This window comes from Crotalus tigris, unplaced genomic scaffold, assembly GCF_016545835.1.
Source record: "Crotalus tigris isolate CLP2741 ecotype Arizona unplaced genomic scaffold, ASM1654583v1 scf7180000017764.6130737, whole genome shotgun sequence".
Taxonomy (NCBI): domain Eukaryota; kingdom Metazoa; phylum Chordata; class Lepidosauria; order Squamata; family Viperidae; genus Crotalus; species Crotalus tigris.
In genome coordinates, this window is record NW_024096618.1 from 4,432,064 (window position 1) to 4,450,688 (window position 18,625).

Genomic DNA, 18,625 nt, shown 5'->3' on the forward strand with positions numbered 1-18,625 from the left:
AAAGATATCAGAGGGGTCATAAAGCAGTTGAAGTTTCAACCTTTAGTTCCAAACAAATATTTTTTTATGTGGCATAATTACATGCAACACTCAGTTTTATACTATATATTTCCCTGCCTTCCATGTAAATCCCAAATATAGCCAGGAAATAATCTTTAGGTAGAGTTGCACCATACCCAATGAATTCTAAAGTGTGTCTTGACAAAGATTATTCTCTCTATTGTTCTTAATGTATTAAATATGTTTTCCAAGGATATATACTGGAATATTAGCATTTAACAAATATAAAACCATACACCTCAAATATTACAAGTTAAATATAGGACATCATTTGTCTTTCTACAGGTCAATGATATTTTTAATAGAGACTGTAATATATGTGAAATAAGGAACCTGCAATCTTAGAGAAAGAGATAATGCTAAGCAGAGTCTGGTGGGCAGCCACCAGAAATTACAAGACCTATAGTATCCCAGAAAGAGATACAGTCAGGCTTTCACTCTTTTGATAATATAATCTCAAGGACATGACAGTGGAGTTAAATTGAACTCAATGGAGACTTATTTAATCTTCATTTGCTTGCATGCGGGACAAAAACTCTGAAACGTTCAAAATCAAACAATGTGCTCCCTGTTCAGAGAATAATAGTTAGAATATGGCAACTATATTGACTGAGAAATTGACATATGGCATACAGGTTGAAGATGATTAAAATGGGTTCATGAAATGGGTTTCCTTTACAGTTATAACGTATTTAATATACAAGGAACTTTCACTATTCCAAACTGTAGCACAGTGGTTCTCAACTTTTTAAATGCCGTGACCCCAACCGGTCATAAGTCGAGGACTAAACTGGTCGTAGGTCGAGGACTAAACCGGTCGTAAGTCGAGGACTACCCAACCGATCGTAAGTCGAGGACTTTCCCTGCCCGGGAGCACCATGCATGTGTGGTGCTGCCCCCTGCGCCGGCCGAGGTGTAACTGGCAAGCGGCAGAGACGGAGCAGGCCGACCACTGGCTGGGCCACCAGCTGGCCCAGCCCAAGGAAGGTAAGGCACCACCGGAAAAGGGGAAAAAATGGCGGACAGCCTTGCTTGGCGACCCCCGTGAAATGGTCGATCGACCCCAAATGGGGTCACGGCCCATAGGTTGAGAACCGCTGCTCTAGCACAATGTCTTACATTGCAGAATTAGACTATCTGTGTATACATGGAATTTCTGTACTGAATTAAATAACATACAGGTTGATATTTTTAAGATTTATGTTCTATAAAGCCATTAACAGCCTCCATATCAACACCTCAGAAACTGACCAATAAGCTTCAACAATACTATTTATCATTTAGTCACCATTGTAATGATATTATTTACACACTAAATTGCTGCATTTATCAATAAGATATTATAATTCGTTATCTTGGAATCATTTACAATGCGGTGAAACTTGGCCAAGAATGTTAGACACATGTAGTACCGTTAAATCAACACTAACAGCATGTCATTGAGACAAAGTGCCACAGGCATTTAAGAATATTGATGAAGCCAGGGCAAGGCATAATAAGTGAATTAGGTAATAGTTTCCTTTCCAATTCCTTCCACGCTAAAAATATGTTTTGTTCCTCATCTTTTACACTCCATAAGCCAATTCTCCCTCAAAACACCTGCCTCTGAACAGCATTCTCTCAGGCAGGTTTTGAATATCTGGCTTTTTCCACATCTAGTCTAGAATGGAGTGTGAGCTCTCTGAGGGATTTGATAAATTTTTAATGAATGTTTGTTCCACCAGAATGACCAATTTTCCCCTTTTCTCTTTGTGCTTGTTATTTGTTACTTGTGTTTTTAATGTTGTACACCAACCAGAATTGTTAACAAGGTGGGCAGCTTTTTTTTTTTCTCCCTTCCCTTTCATTGTGCCCAATTCTCAAAGTCTAAACAAGTCCCTGCAGTTTTCTTGGCAAAGTTTTTCAGGAATGATTTGCCATTGTCTTCCCCGTAGGTCTGAAAGAAAGTGACTAGTCCAAGATCAACCAGCTGGCTTTGTGCCTAAGGCAGGATAGAATAGTCTCCAGTTTCTAGACCAGTGTTTCTCAACCTTGACAATTTTAAAGCATGTGGACTTCAACTCCCAGAATTCCACAGCCAGCATTGCTGGCTGTGGAATTCTGGAAGTTGAAGTCCACATGCCTTAAAATTGTCAAGGTTGAGAAACACTGTTCTAGACTAATGCATTAATCATGACTAAACCAAACTGGTTCTATTGGTGGCTTTACAAATGTGAAAAACAAGCAAACAAAAAAGCACTATTAAAGCTGTGGATACAGTTTAATTTTTGAGAAAATGGTTTGGGCCCTCTTTGGTATGTGTCAATTTACCAAATAACTGTCATCAGAATATAATTAAAACAAAGTATTCTGATAAACATGTACAATCTGCTCCCTCTCAAATCCATCCTCCTTTATGATACTTCCTATTATTCCTGCTTATCTTTATTCTTTTTGTTGAGAGATGGGATACTGTACTCCCAGTTATATCTGTAGGCTTTCTAAAGAGTCATTCTTGGAAATTCAGTTAATACCAGAGAATGGCACTTTGCTCTATTAAAGTCAGCTTCCATTGTTCTATGTTCTAAGCCCGTGGAGAAACTAAATGTGGCATAGAAAAATGATAGAATTTTCAGAGGAAAGCATACATTCACTATGAGTCACAATCAATATAAATTGTTTAATTTTTTTCACTTTTTTTAAAAAAAAACTGCAGATAGAAACATGTGTTTGAATTACAGAATGAATATAACATAGACAGTCATGTCATAGTTCCATGCTATGAAACTTGGCTTCTCTTGTGTCAAGAGAGGAAATTATGTCATCATGGTATTGAAGAGCTCTTGTAACCAAACTCATAAATTTTTATTGATCAAATCTTTTTTCTCTTACCATCCATCTGGACCAAGCAACGGTCTTCTTCTCACTCATTTAGGAAAGGCTAAGGTCCACCCAAATAAGAACTTTAGACTTCATTCAAATTTCTTACTGCCATTTGTTTTAGTCCTATGCCTCCTATCAAATGTCTGTGAATTTGGAGTAGACCAGCTCTAGTTCTTCAACTATGAGCTTAAGCTAACTTTTGCCTCCGGATATTTACCATATCTAACATCACAAGACAGCTCCTCTCCCAACAAAACTTCAAGTACACATGAGCTGCATTACTGCAAGTTTACTAACCATATTTTCTTTTTATCAGAGAAGACTAATTTGTCTTTCCGAGAACCTGATTATTATGAGTTCTAAGATGATCACAATGCAATTTCTGTTCATTCTAGGGAGTGATCTTTCCTTTCCCCTTATATGCAATTATCAAATTGCAGAAATTTTTTTACTCTGGCTCATTAATTGCCATATTATCAGCATTACTTGAGGGGGTCTATTGGAACACTACCAGGTGTGGCAACTCCCAAGGGAATGAAACAGGTGAAACTAAAACAATCTGTTATATGTGCCTATATTCTCCACTCTGTTACTGTATATAATCTGTGCTCATCAGATTAAATGTGAAGAAGGGCAAAGAAGGCTTGTGTGATTGGCCTATTGGCGGGGAGCCAGGCTCTGCAATGGCAGTTTGTGAATGGTAATTCAATAAGTGCTACCGGTAGCTGCATTCAAATTTATATTTTTTATTTTAACCATATGTTGTATTGATGTATTTTGTTTTCTTGTGGCTCCTCACAGAGTAATGTAACACAACAGTAATTATATTACTGCAATCATTAGCAAAACTGGAATGTTCTGAAAGATTGCCATTTTTAAAATGTTGATCTTAGAGAAAAATATTTTTTAAAAATAAAAATGCAAATTAAAAATATAACCTAAGAAAAAAATGGTATCTTATATTTTAAACTTAACCAGTCACTGGTTCAATAATGAATTCCGTGCTATAATATGAACACAAATTTTATTGTACGATGTTTAACATTCAAGGATGTTCCCATAAAACTTGATATATACATTAATAAACTATCCCCAAAAGATACTAAATGATCAAATGACCATATGATCTAAAGTCCCAGAAAGAAGAGACTGCTTCTCAAAGGGCAAAGAGGAAGCAAAGGTTGGAAAGTCTAGTAGGCAGGAAAAAGGTAAGATGGGCCCTCCCAAGTAGTTCACAGAGTGTATCTATATAGTCATGCAGCAGATAATTGCTTTAGCTTGGGAAGATTCAATCTATGGATGAACAACATATGCCTGACAGCATATCATATGGGTCAGTGAGCCATTACAGCAGTGTTTCCCAAACTTGACAATTTTAAGGCATGAGGACTTCAACTCCCAGAAGTTGCTGGCTGTGGAATTCTGGGAGTTGAAGTCCACATGCCTTAAAATTGTCAAGTTTGGGAAACACTGCATTACAGCATAGAAAATCTGATGCCCCTTCTTTCAAATACATTAATTGGTGAATCCAACATACTCTAAATACAATTTTTGATGAATCAACCTTAATTGCAGTTCTGCAAAAATCATTTAAACATTTTTAAAAACAGGAATCCATTAACGGGACTTTATTGGAGATTCCAGTTCTTTAGTCCAGGTTTGAAATATTCTAGAAATGCCAAGTTTAAAAATATAGTTGACCTTTTGACAAAGACGTATGTTTTAATTCTGTCATGGTTAACTCATTTATTTACTGTATTAACATTGTATGATTAATTTAATTCTCAAATATTACGTCTTTATAAATGATTTCAAACATGAGCACATAAGCCTTATATTCTCCTTCTATCTTCCCTCTTAGTTATAGAACTGGCAGTAGAAGTTTATAATTATGAGATTATCCACATTGAAGTTCTCTCCATAACATGTTCTTCCATGAAATACAGCAGTAAACAGAAAATAGGAAAAAGGACTTCATTTTCATGTCTGTCATTTTGTGTTAGGTACAGTTAACAGCACATACAAATGGCAGCAACATAGGGCCAGGAAAATACATGCCTCTTAATTCTATTTCCCATTAGGAAATTAGACTGTGTATTATCTTTGATCTGTACTGCTTTAAACTTGTTCTATAACAAAGTAGAATTACAAGTTTACCTGCAATCATATTGCAAAGCGTGGGAATAGCATGCAAAACAATAAAATGAATCATTTTTACCTAAGAATCTAGTACTACCACACTTAGTTTCATCATCAGCTGTTAATATCACACAGATAAAAGTCACAAGATGTTTAAAAATGTTTAATAGTCTGGAGAGTCAAGGGCACTAACCAGGAAAACAGCAGTCTTTAGATTTTGATCTTTTCTGTCCAAGTGTTTTGTTTTCGTTAGAATAATATGCTATCAAGCAAGGGTTTAAAATAAGCATTTTAGGATTAAGAAATTAATTCAGCTCTAATTTGGTCTTAGGATATTGTGCAAAGAGAAAAGTAACCAACATATACCTTTAACAGAGTCCATTCCTTCTCGGAATGGGACAATTCGTCGGATCCAACTCGCCAAGGCCAATTCACCATAGACAGCTAGCTGCAGAAAAACTTGACATGGCCGACTGGCCACGGGACAACTTGTTACAGGACAATTCAATAATTTATTTAAAATAATTTTAAAAATATTTTAATTTGTGTCATTCACCTTTCATTTTGTGTCTGTCAAAATATTGATCATTCTTTTCTTTTAATTACTTATAAAGATTAGTATAATAAGCAATAAAAATAATTATATCTTCATTTCTTCACCCAAAACCTAATTCAACTGCATATACACAATATTAATGTAAGTAATTTACAGGGCAGTGTGTGAAAATCTTCAACATTCATAGATAAAATTCATAATTAAATTTAAATGTTTTTATTTATTTACCTACCAAGAGTCACTAGGAATCCAACAGCATATAAACTTAATACATTATTATTTGACAGAATAATGGAAAGGACCTTGGAGGTCTTCTAGTCCAATCCCCTGCTCAGGCAGGAAACCTTATACCATTTCAGACAAATGCTTGTCCATTTCTTCTTAAAAACTCCAATGATGGAGCACCCGCAACTTCTGGAGGCAAGTCGTTCCACTGGTTAATTGTTCTCACTGTCAGGAAATTTTTCCTTAGTTCCAGGTTGGATCTCTCCTTGATTAGCTTCCATCTACTGCTTCTTGTCCTGTCTTCAGGTGCTTTGGAAAATAGGTTGACCCCCTCTTCTTTGTAGCAGCCCCTTAGAAGACTGCTCTCATGTCACCCCTAGTAGTCCTTCTCTTTGTTAGACTAAAATATCCAGTTCCTGAAAGCATTCTTCATGGGTTTTAGCTTCCAATCTTACCATACCAAAGATATAAGAATTTAAAGTTTTTTATTGTAAATATTTAATGTGAATTCTATTTAATTTGCCAGTCACTGAAACATACACTTGTAATCATTACTGAACATCAGTAGTCACATTTGTTGTAGAAATCAAACCCTATTCCGAATGCTCATACTAAACTCACACTATACGCACAAAATACAGTATTTTTGTACTTAGGACAAAAGGAACTGACACATTCCATGTAAAACATGAATCAGCTGGATTTAGTTTCTAGCTTAAAAAAACATGAAACACAAAGACATCAGAAACATTTGCCAAAAAAAAAATAATCAAAATTAAAGCCCTGTCATCCCTATAGAATTAAAAAATACTTGAGAAGTTCTGTTATTTAGCAACATCTATAAAGTAGAGTCCTGCTTGCAAAATCTATATGTTCAGGCTTTGCTTGTTTAATGTCATTGCCATGGTGTCATTCTTGAAATCTAATTATGCAGTCATTCATGAAAGAGTAACTTGGTTTCATTCAACAAATCTGTATCGATGTCTGGAAGAGGTCTAAAGACCAAGGATCAATCACAGTTGTTTTAAGTACCTGATTTTAAAAGGGCATGTTTTAATAGGAGAGAGGTCAAAACTGAAGACATGGAGGGCAAGAGAAGACTTTTTAATTATGAATATAGTGGATTATTTATATAATCTAATAGTTTAGGTATGTATAAGCCAGTGGTGGTAAACCTATGGCACGGGTGCCAGAGGCGGCACTCAGAGCCCTCTCTGTGGGCACATATGCCGTTGCCCCAGCCTCACCTCCGCCCGCAGCCCCCTCCTCACCAGCAGCCTCCCTGAAGGAGAGTTGCCCCAAGCGTGGCCCACGCGGAGCAGCACAGCCAAGGACATGGCAGCCAGGCAGCATAGACAAGACTCTGCCCTCACGCCCCAATCCGCACAGTTGATGCTGCAAGGCGCGGGAAGAGGGCGTGGCCATCATGGCGCTGCTGGGCTGCCTGGATGATCTATGGCGGACCCTGGAGGTGGTGAGTGGCCCTGTGGGCAGGCACGGTGGGGCGGGGCAGGAGCGGGGTAGGGGCAAGGCCAGATTTTGGGCACTCGGTCTCTAAAAGGTTCGCCATCACTGGTATAAGCAGTGGTTTTTTTTCTAAAAAAAAAAAAAAAAAGTGCCGGAACTCACACACGTCATACAACCCGCCTTGCCTACCCTATAAGGTTCCATCCAAAAAAGGTGCTGGAACTCCGTTCTGAGTGTTCTGTGAGAAAAAAAAGCCCTGTGTATAAGACTATGAACCCAAACTTCAGTATTAAACAGTGAGATTCATAATAAAAGTAGTGAAGTATAAGGGCAAAGAACAAAAGTGGGTCTAGGAAATATCTGAACCAAAGTAATATTAGGAAGTATTATATCAAACAGCTAAAGCAAAAAAAATTCCAATTATTTACCTTTATTTTTATGCATGTTTCTGGGAAAGTGACAAAATTTCTAATGCAGACAGACTTTTCCACTAGTCAGCTGATTCTTCATGAGATACATAGGAATTTGTGTTCTGGTAACAGAAATTGTTTAGCACGCTCTTCAACCCAAAAACAAATGAATGCATCATAGACATATCTTGACAGATTAGCCACAACATGTAAAGATGCTAATCCCAATCAGGAATGGAACCAAGAAGGTATCATCTTACACTCTGCAGTGCTTTGAAATAGAAAGCAAAGTCTTTCAGAGGATGTGGGGTGATAATGCATTATCCAAAAGTATCTTTTTCTGGGATCATGCACAAGGTATGAAATATTTAACCTCTTCCTTTGTAGGCAAGCAACATTATGCAAAATACAGAAAGACCATGAATGTGCAAAATAGCAAATTAAAGCAAATATATAATCTAACTAAATTTAAACATTTACAGCATCCATACGTTCTTGACTATCTTTTTATCACACATACTCCACTGCCATAGCATTAACCTATTTTTATATTTTGGGAGAGACATGATCAATTCTTAATCTATGTAACAAAGTGGCAGAAAAAATAAATGCTCTAATAAATGCTCATTTTCAACATTCACAACAGACAGCATAATACCTCTTTAAATCTGCCCATCCATTTTCTTTTCTTCATAAGCATTGTACCAAAAAACAAATATTATTCTACTTGCTTTAGTTTTTCACCATTTATCTTTACCTTGTAATTAATTGTTCATTCCTGCTTACCATCCAACATAACTACCATAGTCTTTAACACATTTCAGGTCCCTATTCTGTGTTGCACTGTGTAAGCTACCATCCATGTCAACTATTCATCTTTTCAGTCAACCAATATCAGTCAACCAAAAGTACATACAAATATACATCAACAATCAACACACTTTTAATATCACTCTATATATTTATTCATAAATACATTCTACATATAGGAGGAATCACATTTCCTTGTTTCACTTCCTATGTGAAGTTGAGCCAGTTGCTAAGTTTTCTATTTCTTTACATGTGTGATTTCTAGACAGGTTTGTCTACAATTCTGCACTTTCTTGGGAAAAGGAGCAGTTGTCTTAAAAAAATCTGTGACAGTTCCTGCCCGTGTACCCCAAGGAAGTTTTGCCTTCGAAGTGCTGCACAGACCTACTATGACTTACAGCAGCCCTTGCAAGATATAGTTTCCTTTAACTCATGGAGACATTCCTAAAATGTTCTTTTTCTAATTATTCTGTTCAGCCAACTCCAATTTAATAGGATGCTTTTAGCTATGAATGGTAGGCCAGCCCTTTGCCCTCTAGGTCAGGGCTTTTCAACCAGCGGTATGGGAACCATCTGTGGTACGTTGGCAGGTGGTACGCGAACATCCTAGAAAAGTGGTAATGGGGGAGGGGAATGAGCTGAACTGGTGGCAGCACCGTACAAGCCTGAGCGAGAGATGGCTGGAGCTGCAGGGCTGTCAGGGCTCAGCGGAAATGCCAGGATCAGCGCCAGGCTCCAGCTGGAGCTGATCCTAGCGCTTCTGCTGAGCCCTGAAGAAACACCGATCAGCTGGAATGTTGCAGCATCTCCAGGGTCTTGTGATTTATATTTAGATGCTTGGCAGCTGATTTATATTTATGACGGTCACAGTGTCCCACGATCATGTGAAGTGACCAAAACCTGCTGCAACCACCCAGCAGACGGGGGGGAGAATAAAAACCGAACACCCCCGCTTCCGCTCCTCAACAGAAATACTCACAACAATGAAAACCTCTAATAGGAGGAAGAGCGCCGCCGGGTGGGCAGGCAGGTGTCTTGCTCGGCTGTGGCTTGGGGGGGGGGCACTTTTTCAGTGCCATTGTAACTTTGAACAGTCACTAAGTGAACTGTTGTAAGTCGAGGACTACCTGTACTTCATCACTTTTCTTGGGGAGGTCATCAAGTTTTTGACACCTTGCTAAGCGACGGGTGGTACTTGGATATTGCCATATCCTAAAAGTGGTACAATGGGTGAAAAGGTTGAAAAGCCCTGCTCTAGGTTACCAGAGTTCTTCCTATCTTTGCAGTTATAGATAATCCTTGCTTACTGATTGACTCACTGTGCAGTATTCATTTGATGTTACAATGTGAAGGGTCCTTGGTGCTCCCTGAGCTTGGCTGTTTTCTTGCAGATGTTTACCTAGTTTGGGTCATGAAATGTCTGCAAGATCACAACCAAGCTCAGAGAGCATCAAGGACCTCTCACTTTAACCTTGAGCTACAAATATTCTCCTTTATTGATGATACAACAGTTTAAAAAAACTGCAACCAATCCTTGAATTTACAGCTGTCACAGCATCCCACAGTCACATTTGCGCATTTGCAACCAGCTTGCAACAAGCAGTGTTAATGGAGAAGGCAGGAATAAAATCTTAAATTGCAATCAAGTGATATTTTTGCTTACTGACTGCACTGTTTCCCTTAATGCTCAAAGGGCAAGTAAGACTGTAAGCTCATCGCAGTCATGTGATTTTCTGCTCAGCAACAGTGTCATTTTGCAATCAAGTTGCTGGTCTCCATTGTGGTCATTAATCAAGGACTACTTGTATACCTTTTTCGTGATATTATTTACATCAGGACTGGTTTGCACCTTGATGGTTCACACTTAACTGTTTTTGGTGATGAAACATTCCCCTTTATTAATCTAGTCAAAAAAAGGAAAGGAAAAGACAATTATACTTCAAAAATTCTTGAAACAAATGTAAAGAAGAGGAAAAGAACTGAAATTGCAGCAAAGAGTTTCCTAGATCATAATTACAGTGCTCTTTTAATATTAAATTACTGAGTCATTCAATTTCTATTGAAAAAATGTAGTCCGTCTTTAAATAAATTATATTGATGTTTTCATCAAGAGTCTAAATAAGGGTGGAAGCAACCAAGTTCTCTACTTTTATGAATGTAATAATAACAATAACTTATTATTCTATATACTTCAATAAACTAATCAGTTAAAAATGTGTCACATGAATATACCCTTCGAAATGTTTATAGGTATAAGATAATAAAGGTAAAGACTGACGTGGTAGAAAAATTGGTTTTAATTAAACATTCATGTTTGCTTGAATATTAAAAACCAGAGTGGGATAATTAAAATTTGTGTCCTAAAGCCAAAAAAACCATTAGTAAATGCAATAAAGTGCCTTCCTATGTAAGTTAAAATTCAAGTAGTATTAGAAATATGAAGTAATTATCAAATAACATGTATTTCAACTTCTTAAATGTTTGATGCCAAAATTAAACTAGCAACCTTTCACCTATGTTTCTGACATTCAAGCAATCCTCATTACTACTAAATATCTAACCCTTTGTTGTGGAATTTACAACATATAAAGTGATTGAAGCTGAAATCCTATACAAAGTTACCAAAAGGCAGATAGATACAGACAAGCGATATATATTATATCTGCTAGAAACTTGTCAAAATACAAAGTAAGTGGAACTTAGAAAAAACTTGTCTGGATACTAACATCTGCACCTTTACAAAAGATGATTGAAAAATTACTGAATTATCTGCGGCCTGCTTATAATTGCAATGTGTAAAAAGTAAAATTAATTTATAAAACTATGAAGTTGAGGAAGATAATTATCAATTAGGAAATGGATTTAAAATGTAACAAAGACATGTAATACAAACTAGAGGATTAGAATAGGAAGCAGGTAAAATAATAAATGGAAATTGTATGAATGCTAAGACAAATAAACAGAATCATTTTGTACACAAATGGATGAAAATGTGATTAATGTGATAAATAGTCAGAAAGATGGGCAGTATAAGTATTATACAAACAAATTAAACATTTAAGCTGAAGAAAACTGAAAACAATTACAATATTAACAAAAGGCTCTTTTGTTTTGTAATGGACACACGATACCAGATGTAGCTTTTTTGCCACCAAACTCACAAAGAGACCTTGTCTATAATTTTTTTAAGTGAGAAGAATAAAATGTTTTGATATGTAGGAGTGTGACACTCTAAAACTAGATATTTTATCTTAGAGTTTATTCAACTTGCAAATGCACTTCTACTTATTTTCCCCCTTCCCCAAGATTTTTCTTCACTGGACAAGAGAGGAAGCCATTAATAAACCATTTCATTGGTTCACTGGTAAGACTGGCCAATCATAAAATTCATCAAATTTTGTTCATTAACTGTATTAATAAAGAACTATCTGGAAGAAATACCAACAGTACCTTTGAGTATGATTATAGTTCTATATGTTTCTCTGTATTTGCAAATATTTAAATGTCAGTAAATATTTTTCCCAAACATTGGCTGTCACACTTGTTATGCTACCTTGATATAATAAAGCATCAAAAGAAATGTTCCAGTTTTTCCAATTATTACAACCCTAAAGCTATCATCTTGTACACCTAATTATTCCAGAATATTGTACATAATGATGGGATAATGTACCAGATATTCCTGTTGAATAAACTGTGAAAACTCCAGTAGCCTTTGGCAAATAATCTGAGCATCCAACGTCCAACTAACAGAAATTGACTTTGTCTTTCCATAATTAAGAGAGAAGTTTAAATTTACTTGTTTCAGTTAAAAGATTTACCATTTCCTCCCCGTTTAATCAAATATTAGTTTCAGGTGCTCTTTTTTAGTTACCTTTAGTAAAGAAGTTATTCTGGTATAATAACTGTTAGTTACAGGTTATATACAAAAGTGAAAATAAAAATAATTATAAAGAAGTAGGTTGCAGAGTCCATTTTAAAAAATATGAATGTTATGGCCCCTTCCCCTTTATGTACATACAAAGCACGTTTTCAAACTAACAGTCATACATGTCTGATATGTAAATCAATGTTGAAACAGTTTAGGCAACACATTGTACTCCCTCACTTGTTTATCATCACTCTTAATACCCTTAAAAATGAAGTTGCAAAGTTTCAAAACCTATTGCAGTATAGACCAGAAGCTGTTTTTAAAAATTAATTTATTATTTACTTCCACATGCAAAAAGTCAGTCCCATCTAATGAACCTATTTGGATCATAGCCTAGATATACTGCTTCAATTCTAGCAGCAAGAAACAAAAGTTCATTAAAAGTACCATGTAATGGACCTAGCAGTTACCTGTTATAGCCACATTTTGGTTTATATTAAGAATGCTGGATTGTGCTGGTTAATAACTGCAATAAAGGTTTTCATATTTTAAGAACACTGGATTATTATTTTGGTCCTATTTCTTACAATAGTTATGTGCATCAGAATTAGCAGTGAGAAAAATATAAGTAAACTGTATAATCCAACCCCTTTAAACCAAAAGGTAGTGGTTGTCACATCAGCCATATTATAATTCTTTCTTTAAAAAAAATATCTGTCTGCATGAGGTTCCCACTGACATCCCAGTGTTTTGGAAGGCCAGAATTTGGCTGATTAAAGATCCTTCTGAGTATTGTATGTAGGTTTTGCCTATTTTACCTGCTTTTGCTCCTTTATCTTTATTATTACATTGTTTTGTCACTTTTTTCTGGGTTTTTATTTTGTGAACCATCAAAGTTGCTGAGAATCAATGGTACACATGTCTGATTAGACAAAAAAAGCAAGAAATCTTCTGGGATGAACAAATTAGTTACACACTTCAATGAATGCTAGTCAAATCAAATGGAAAAGAGATACATATCTGCAATATTTTGTATACACAAACACTGTATGTACTGTTTCTTACAGCCTCCACACTGGTATAAAAATCTTGAGCTTCTCAGTGACGATGTAATCTTCTTTGGAACATTTCCAATGCAATCACTCTAAGGATAAAAATCTATCATCCCGTATCAAGATCATGTATTTCCTTTAGCATCCTACCTAGTTACAGAATGAGTAATATCTTTTGTGGGTCCTTAGATAAATGCCCGTGAATTCAGTGCCAAGATAAATGTGACACCATCACATCACTTTGGGAAAAAATAAATGCTTACTGCATTCTCTGAGTTTCATTTCACAGTTCACTGGGCGTTGCCCTTTCAGGCAGAAGAAATGTTGCCAAACTCCTTTGCAATAAAAGCATTATCAAAAGTCAGTAGTGATATCATGATAATTCTTCAACATTCACCCTATCCAACTTTTAGGCAACCCTATGGATGTTTTGGGTATGATACCACAATGAAAATTAAATCTGTGACTTGCAGCAGGATGACTCTATTGTGGTAATAAATCTACCCCAACAACTCATTTTAATTCATGTCTGATTATTATTTCACATGATAAAAATATAGATAAAAGGGTTGTGTCTTGTAAACAAGTTATTATTTCTACTCAGATTACACAAAAACTACAAGTGCTTAAGATATACTGTATATATAGTGTAGTGCAAAAAAGAATGAATCAGGCCAGGCAATGCTATGCAAGCATTTGGGAACAACACTGTGGCTATAAAGCTGACATGGTGCTATAAAGGTCTTGATAAAAAACATTTGCTGCAATGCCCTGAAAACTTTTAGCAAGCACTACATTTATTCTGCTCTCAGTTCATTTACTTGTCCTTCTCAACTAAAATTTTCATATATAGAGTGAAGCAGAATGATATGTTTGGGCTAGCTATCCATCCCACCTCAAATCTTGCAAATGTGAAATAAAAAATGGTGTAATACCCCTCTTCAGAAATAAACCACCCAACTTGAATGGGTCTGACAACCATCAAGGAAGGGGGCGAGTCTGAACCTTGTGTCATACTGAATTTCCTAACAGGTACCAGCCAATGCACTATTAAATCCAGACGTAATTGAAGAATCTGCAATTAAATATTCCACCTTTTCATTTGTTAAAAATCAACAATGAAATATTAGCCAAAACAAAAAAAAATTAGTTTTGGAGTGTAGGTAAGGGAGGAAATTGTTGGCACAAGTCTACTTCATGGGCAAGGTCTACTATAAACATGTAGTTAATTTCTAGTGCAGATGAATGATGTTGCAATTTTCCATCATGAATAAAAAATACTCAACATGCTCCTCCCTAGTATTCTTGCAATTTCAACTACCAATCCGGTTAAAGCCAATTTACTAGCACAGGCCTGTTAAGAACAGTCACATCAATAGACCTTCAAAGTCCCTTGAATGCAAAGTACAATGTACATGATAGAGTAACATGGAACAGAACAGTAAGTGTAAAATAGGGATATACTACCTCTTTGTTTGCATTTCTGCAGAGAAGGCCCCAAATTCAGTTCCTCCCTTTTCCCCAACAATACAAACCTCCCTCTGGAGCAAACCTAAAGTACCCCTCCCAAAATTCCTCAGGCACAGCCAACACACCTTCTAACCCTAAATGCACAATATATAAAGGAAATTAAATTCCTTAATAATGTTGCAGATCTGAATTACAAATATCCAGACAACCACTAAGAAGTCAGCAAAAAAAAAATACTCAAATTTTCTACCGTCCTCTCAAATGTCTGTCTGTCTGTCTGTCTGTCTGTCTGTCTGTCTGTCTGCCTATCTATCTATCTATCTATCTATCTATCTATCTATCTATCTATCTATCTATCTATCTATCTATCCTAATCTAATCTAATCTAATCTAATCTAATCTAATCTATCAATCAATCAAAACGGTCCTGATACCACCTACAAGGAAAGACAGAATTTGGAGAAAACCGGGGCAGCTTTAATCGGTATAGAAGCCCTGGCTTGCAGCATCCTAATTCTCGGTTTTTACCAAGGGCGCAACTTCAACGACTTTTGAGCTAAAATGTTTTTCAACTCTCCTGGGTGGCCGGAGGATTCTTCTTCTTGCAAGCCGATCTCTTCTCCTCTACCAATCCTGCCTGGCCGTTAGGTAAGAAGCCAAGGAGCGTCGCGCCGGACAAAGGTAAAAGCTACGGGAATCATCCGCTGAGGAAAATTCAACCCCCTAGACCCGCCGGAGACTTCTCCGCCTCCCTGGCGGGCCTGCCTCCCCAGAAAGCTCGACCCGAGGCTCCCTCTCTTCGCCCAGGTCGGCGTTCTATCTCCACACACACACAACACACACACATACACACACGCCGTCCTTTATTTTTTGTAACCCCCTCCCCTCCCGCCGCTAAAGACCCCCGGCAGGTAAGCCCGAGAGGATCAGAGCGAGCCCTGGAGTGCCTTCCTCCCCGCGCGCGCCTCACCTGAGGGCGACTCGGACCGAGCTCTCGTCTGGGCCGGTCGACATGGTTCAAAAGGCTGAAGCAAGGCTGAATCCCCGGAGGCGAGCGGAGAGCATTCAGGCAGGGAGGTTTTGAGAGGGAGGGGGGGAAAAAGACCCGTAAATCCAAACGGGATTACAAACGGGGGCGGGGGAGGGTCTCGCCCGGCGAAGAGAAGCGTTTTTAAGAGGGGTTGGGGGTGGTGGTGGTGCTGCTGCAGGAGGGACGGTGGCGGCTGGTTCGCTTCACCTCCTCCTCCACTGCCACCACCTTCGGCTCTCTCCAGCCATTTTAGGTGACTGCCTGAATGAATAGGTAGCGGCAGCCGCGGCGGCGAGCTTCGTACTCCGCCCACTCCGGAGCTCGAGCGCTCGGACTAGCCGAGGGGCCGGGCGTCGTCTGCCGCCCCGGGATTTCTGCAAGCCGCTGCTATTGCCGCCGCCGATGCGCTCCCGCGGCAGCCGCACCGCCAGCCAACTGCAAGAGGTCGGCGGCTCTCGCACAGCGGAGGGGGCGGCGGCGGCGGCTTCAGCTTCTCTCCAGCCGCAGTGCGAAACGAAGCCCCTCCTCTTAGCCGTGGCCTCGGTCTGCTCGTTTTGCGGCGACTCGGCCATCGCCGTCGACGCCGACGCCGCCGCTCTTGGCTGGGCGGAGTCACGCGCTTGCCTTTCCGCGCCGGCGCCGCGGGCGGAGTCGCCGAGCTCGCAGGTTCAGCTGGAGCGGCTCTGCTTTTTAATTGGGGGGGGGGGAGCGCGCCAAGTGCGTGCGCGTCGATCCTCACCGCGGCCTTCTCTTTGTGGAGAAGAGGTTGCTACAAGTAGTCCTCGACTTAACGGCCATAACTGAGCCCAAAAATTTATGTTGCTCAGTGAGACATTTGTTTAAGTGGACTTTGACCCCGTTTTACGATGTCTCTTGCCAAGTTGTAAGGAGTCAGTGCAGTTGTTAATAACCCGGTTGTTAAGTGAATCTTATCTTTGCTTGTCAGAAGGTTGCCAAAGGTGTTCACATAATCTAGGGATACTGCAACCGTGGTAAATAGGAACGAATTGCCAAGCATCCAAATTTTGGTCACATGACCACGAGGATGCTGCAATGGTCTTAAGTGTGAAAAATGGTCGTAAGTCACTTTTTTCACTGATGTAACTTTGAACGGTCATTAAATGAACTGTTATAAGTTGAGGACTATCTGTATTGATTTTTAGCCCTTTCCCCCCCATCTCTTTTTTCCCCATTGGTGACCACAACTTTATTGTTGTGGGGTTTATATACTACTATAATAGTAGTTGTTGCAACAGGTGGCAGCAGCTACCTGACATTGGCTTGTCTAGGAAAAAAATTAAACCGGGCCAGAGCTGTCTAAGAGTAAAAAGACAGGCCACAGGAAAATCACAGGGAGTCAACAATATTCTGGAAGAAAAGAACAAGTGATTTCACTAATGCTGCTAAGAAAGCTGCATGGGTTCATCATGAATAGGGTTGCAGATGTCCAACAAAAGGAGAATGTGTCCTTTTACTTCTCTGTACAGCAGGCACATCCTTAAAAACAAATATTACCTGTCTTTTTGCTTGTAGGTAGTCCTCAACTTATGACCACAATTGAGCCCAAAAACTAAAAAGTGTTCTCTCTCTCTCTTACATACACAGACTGAATTTTTATATAAATATCTGAAGCAAGTGGATGCTGAAGAGTTCCAATATAAAGAACAATTAAACATAATTAGACTTGTATTTAGTATATAGTGATTCTGAGCAATTTCTTTTTATCAACTTTTTAAACAAAATTCCAAGAAGTCTGGAGAAATTTAATGTATAATAAATATACTATGATATAATATGTGCAAGGTTCATGATATTCAACAGTTTAATTAGCAATAGTACTGGTATATTCAAAAGCAAATCCTGTTAGATTTAATGTATGTCTCCTAATAAGCATCCAAAAATGTTTCTCCCAAAAGATCAAGGACCTATCATAATGTGCCAGAGGATCTAAAACTTTCATATTTTTCTATCTGATCAATGTTATTCTCAACATTTTTTTATTCTTCAACATCTTCATAAACAATTTAAATGTGAGGATAGAGGGAACTCATCAAATTTGTAGATACCAAGCTGGGGGTAATAGTCACCATTTAGAACAGTGGTTCTCAACCTGTGGGTCGGGACCCCATTTGGGGTCGAACAACCATTTCACGGGGGTCACCAAACAACGCAGTCCGCCATTTTTTCCCCCTTTTCCTTAGCTGTGCTACTCCCTTTTATTCTATTGGCTTTTGAAAGCCAATAGAATAGACTCTCTTGAATAGAGTCTAATTCTATTGGCTTTCAAAAGCCAGTAGGAATTGTCCAGGCTGTCTCTGCCCTGCTGAGCCTGCCAAAAGTCTCATTCTGCAAATGGTGCTGCACCAGTTGAGCAGTCCTCGACTTACGACCGGTTGGGGGTCGCGGCATTAAAAAGGTTGAGAACCACTGATTTAGAAGATAAGCTCAAGATCCAGAAGGACCTTGACAGACTTGAACGCTGGGCTCTATCTAACAAAATGCAATTCAGCAATGCAAAAATAAGTTCTTGCACTTAGGCAGGAAAACCCAAATGTGTAGATGTAGAAAATAAGTGATATAGAAAATATGTGTTTATTTTTTTAGTTTCTAAGGCCACCCACTCACCAAGCTTAAAAGCATCAATATTAGAACAAAAGGTCAAAAAATAACATT

General features: G+C 38.3%; 1 protein-coding gene across 9 annotated transcripts in view; it reads right to left on the reverse strand.

The window, feature by feature from the left end:
* Positions 1–16,027, reverse strand: part of KIF21A (kinesin family member 21A) — a 95,553-nt gene extending 79,526 nt beyond the window's left edge. For all 9 annotated transcript variants that reach the window (XM_039341298.1, XM_039341297.1, XM_039341302.1 and 6 more), the window contains exon 1: positions 15,893–16,027. In XM_039341298.1, coding sequence (XP_039197232.1) covers positions 15,893–15,936 — 44 coding nt within the window. In that variant the 5' untranslated portion in view covers positions 15,937–16,027. The remainder of the gene's footprint in view (positions 1–15,892) is intronic.
* Between the last annotated feature and the right edge of the window lie 2,598 nt (positions 16,028–18,625).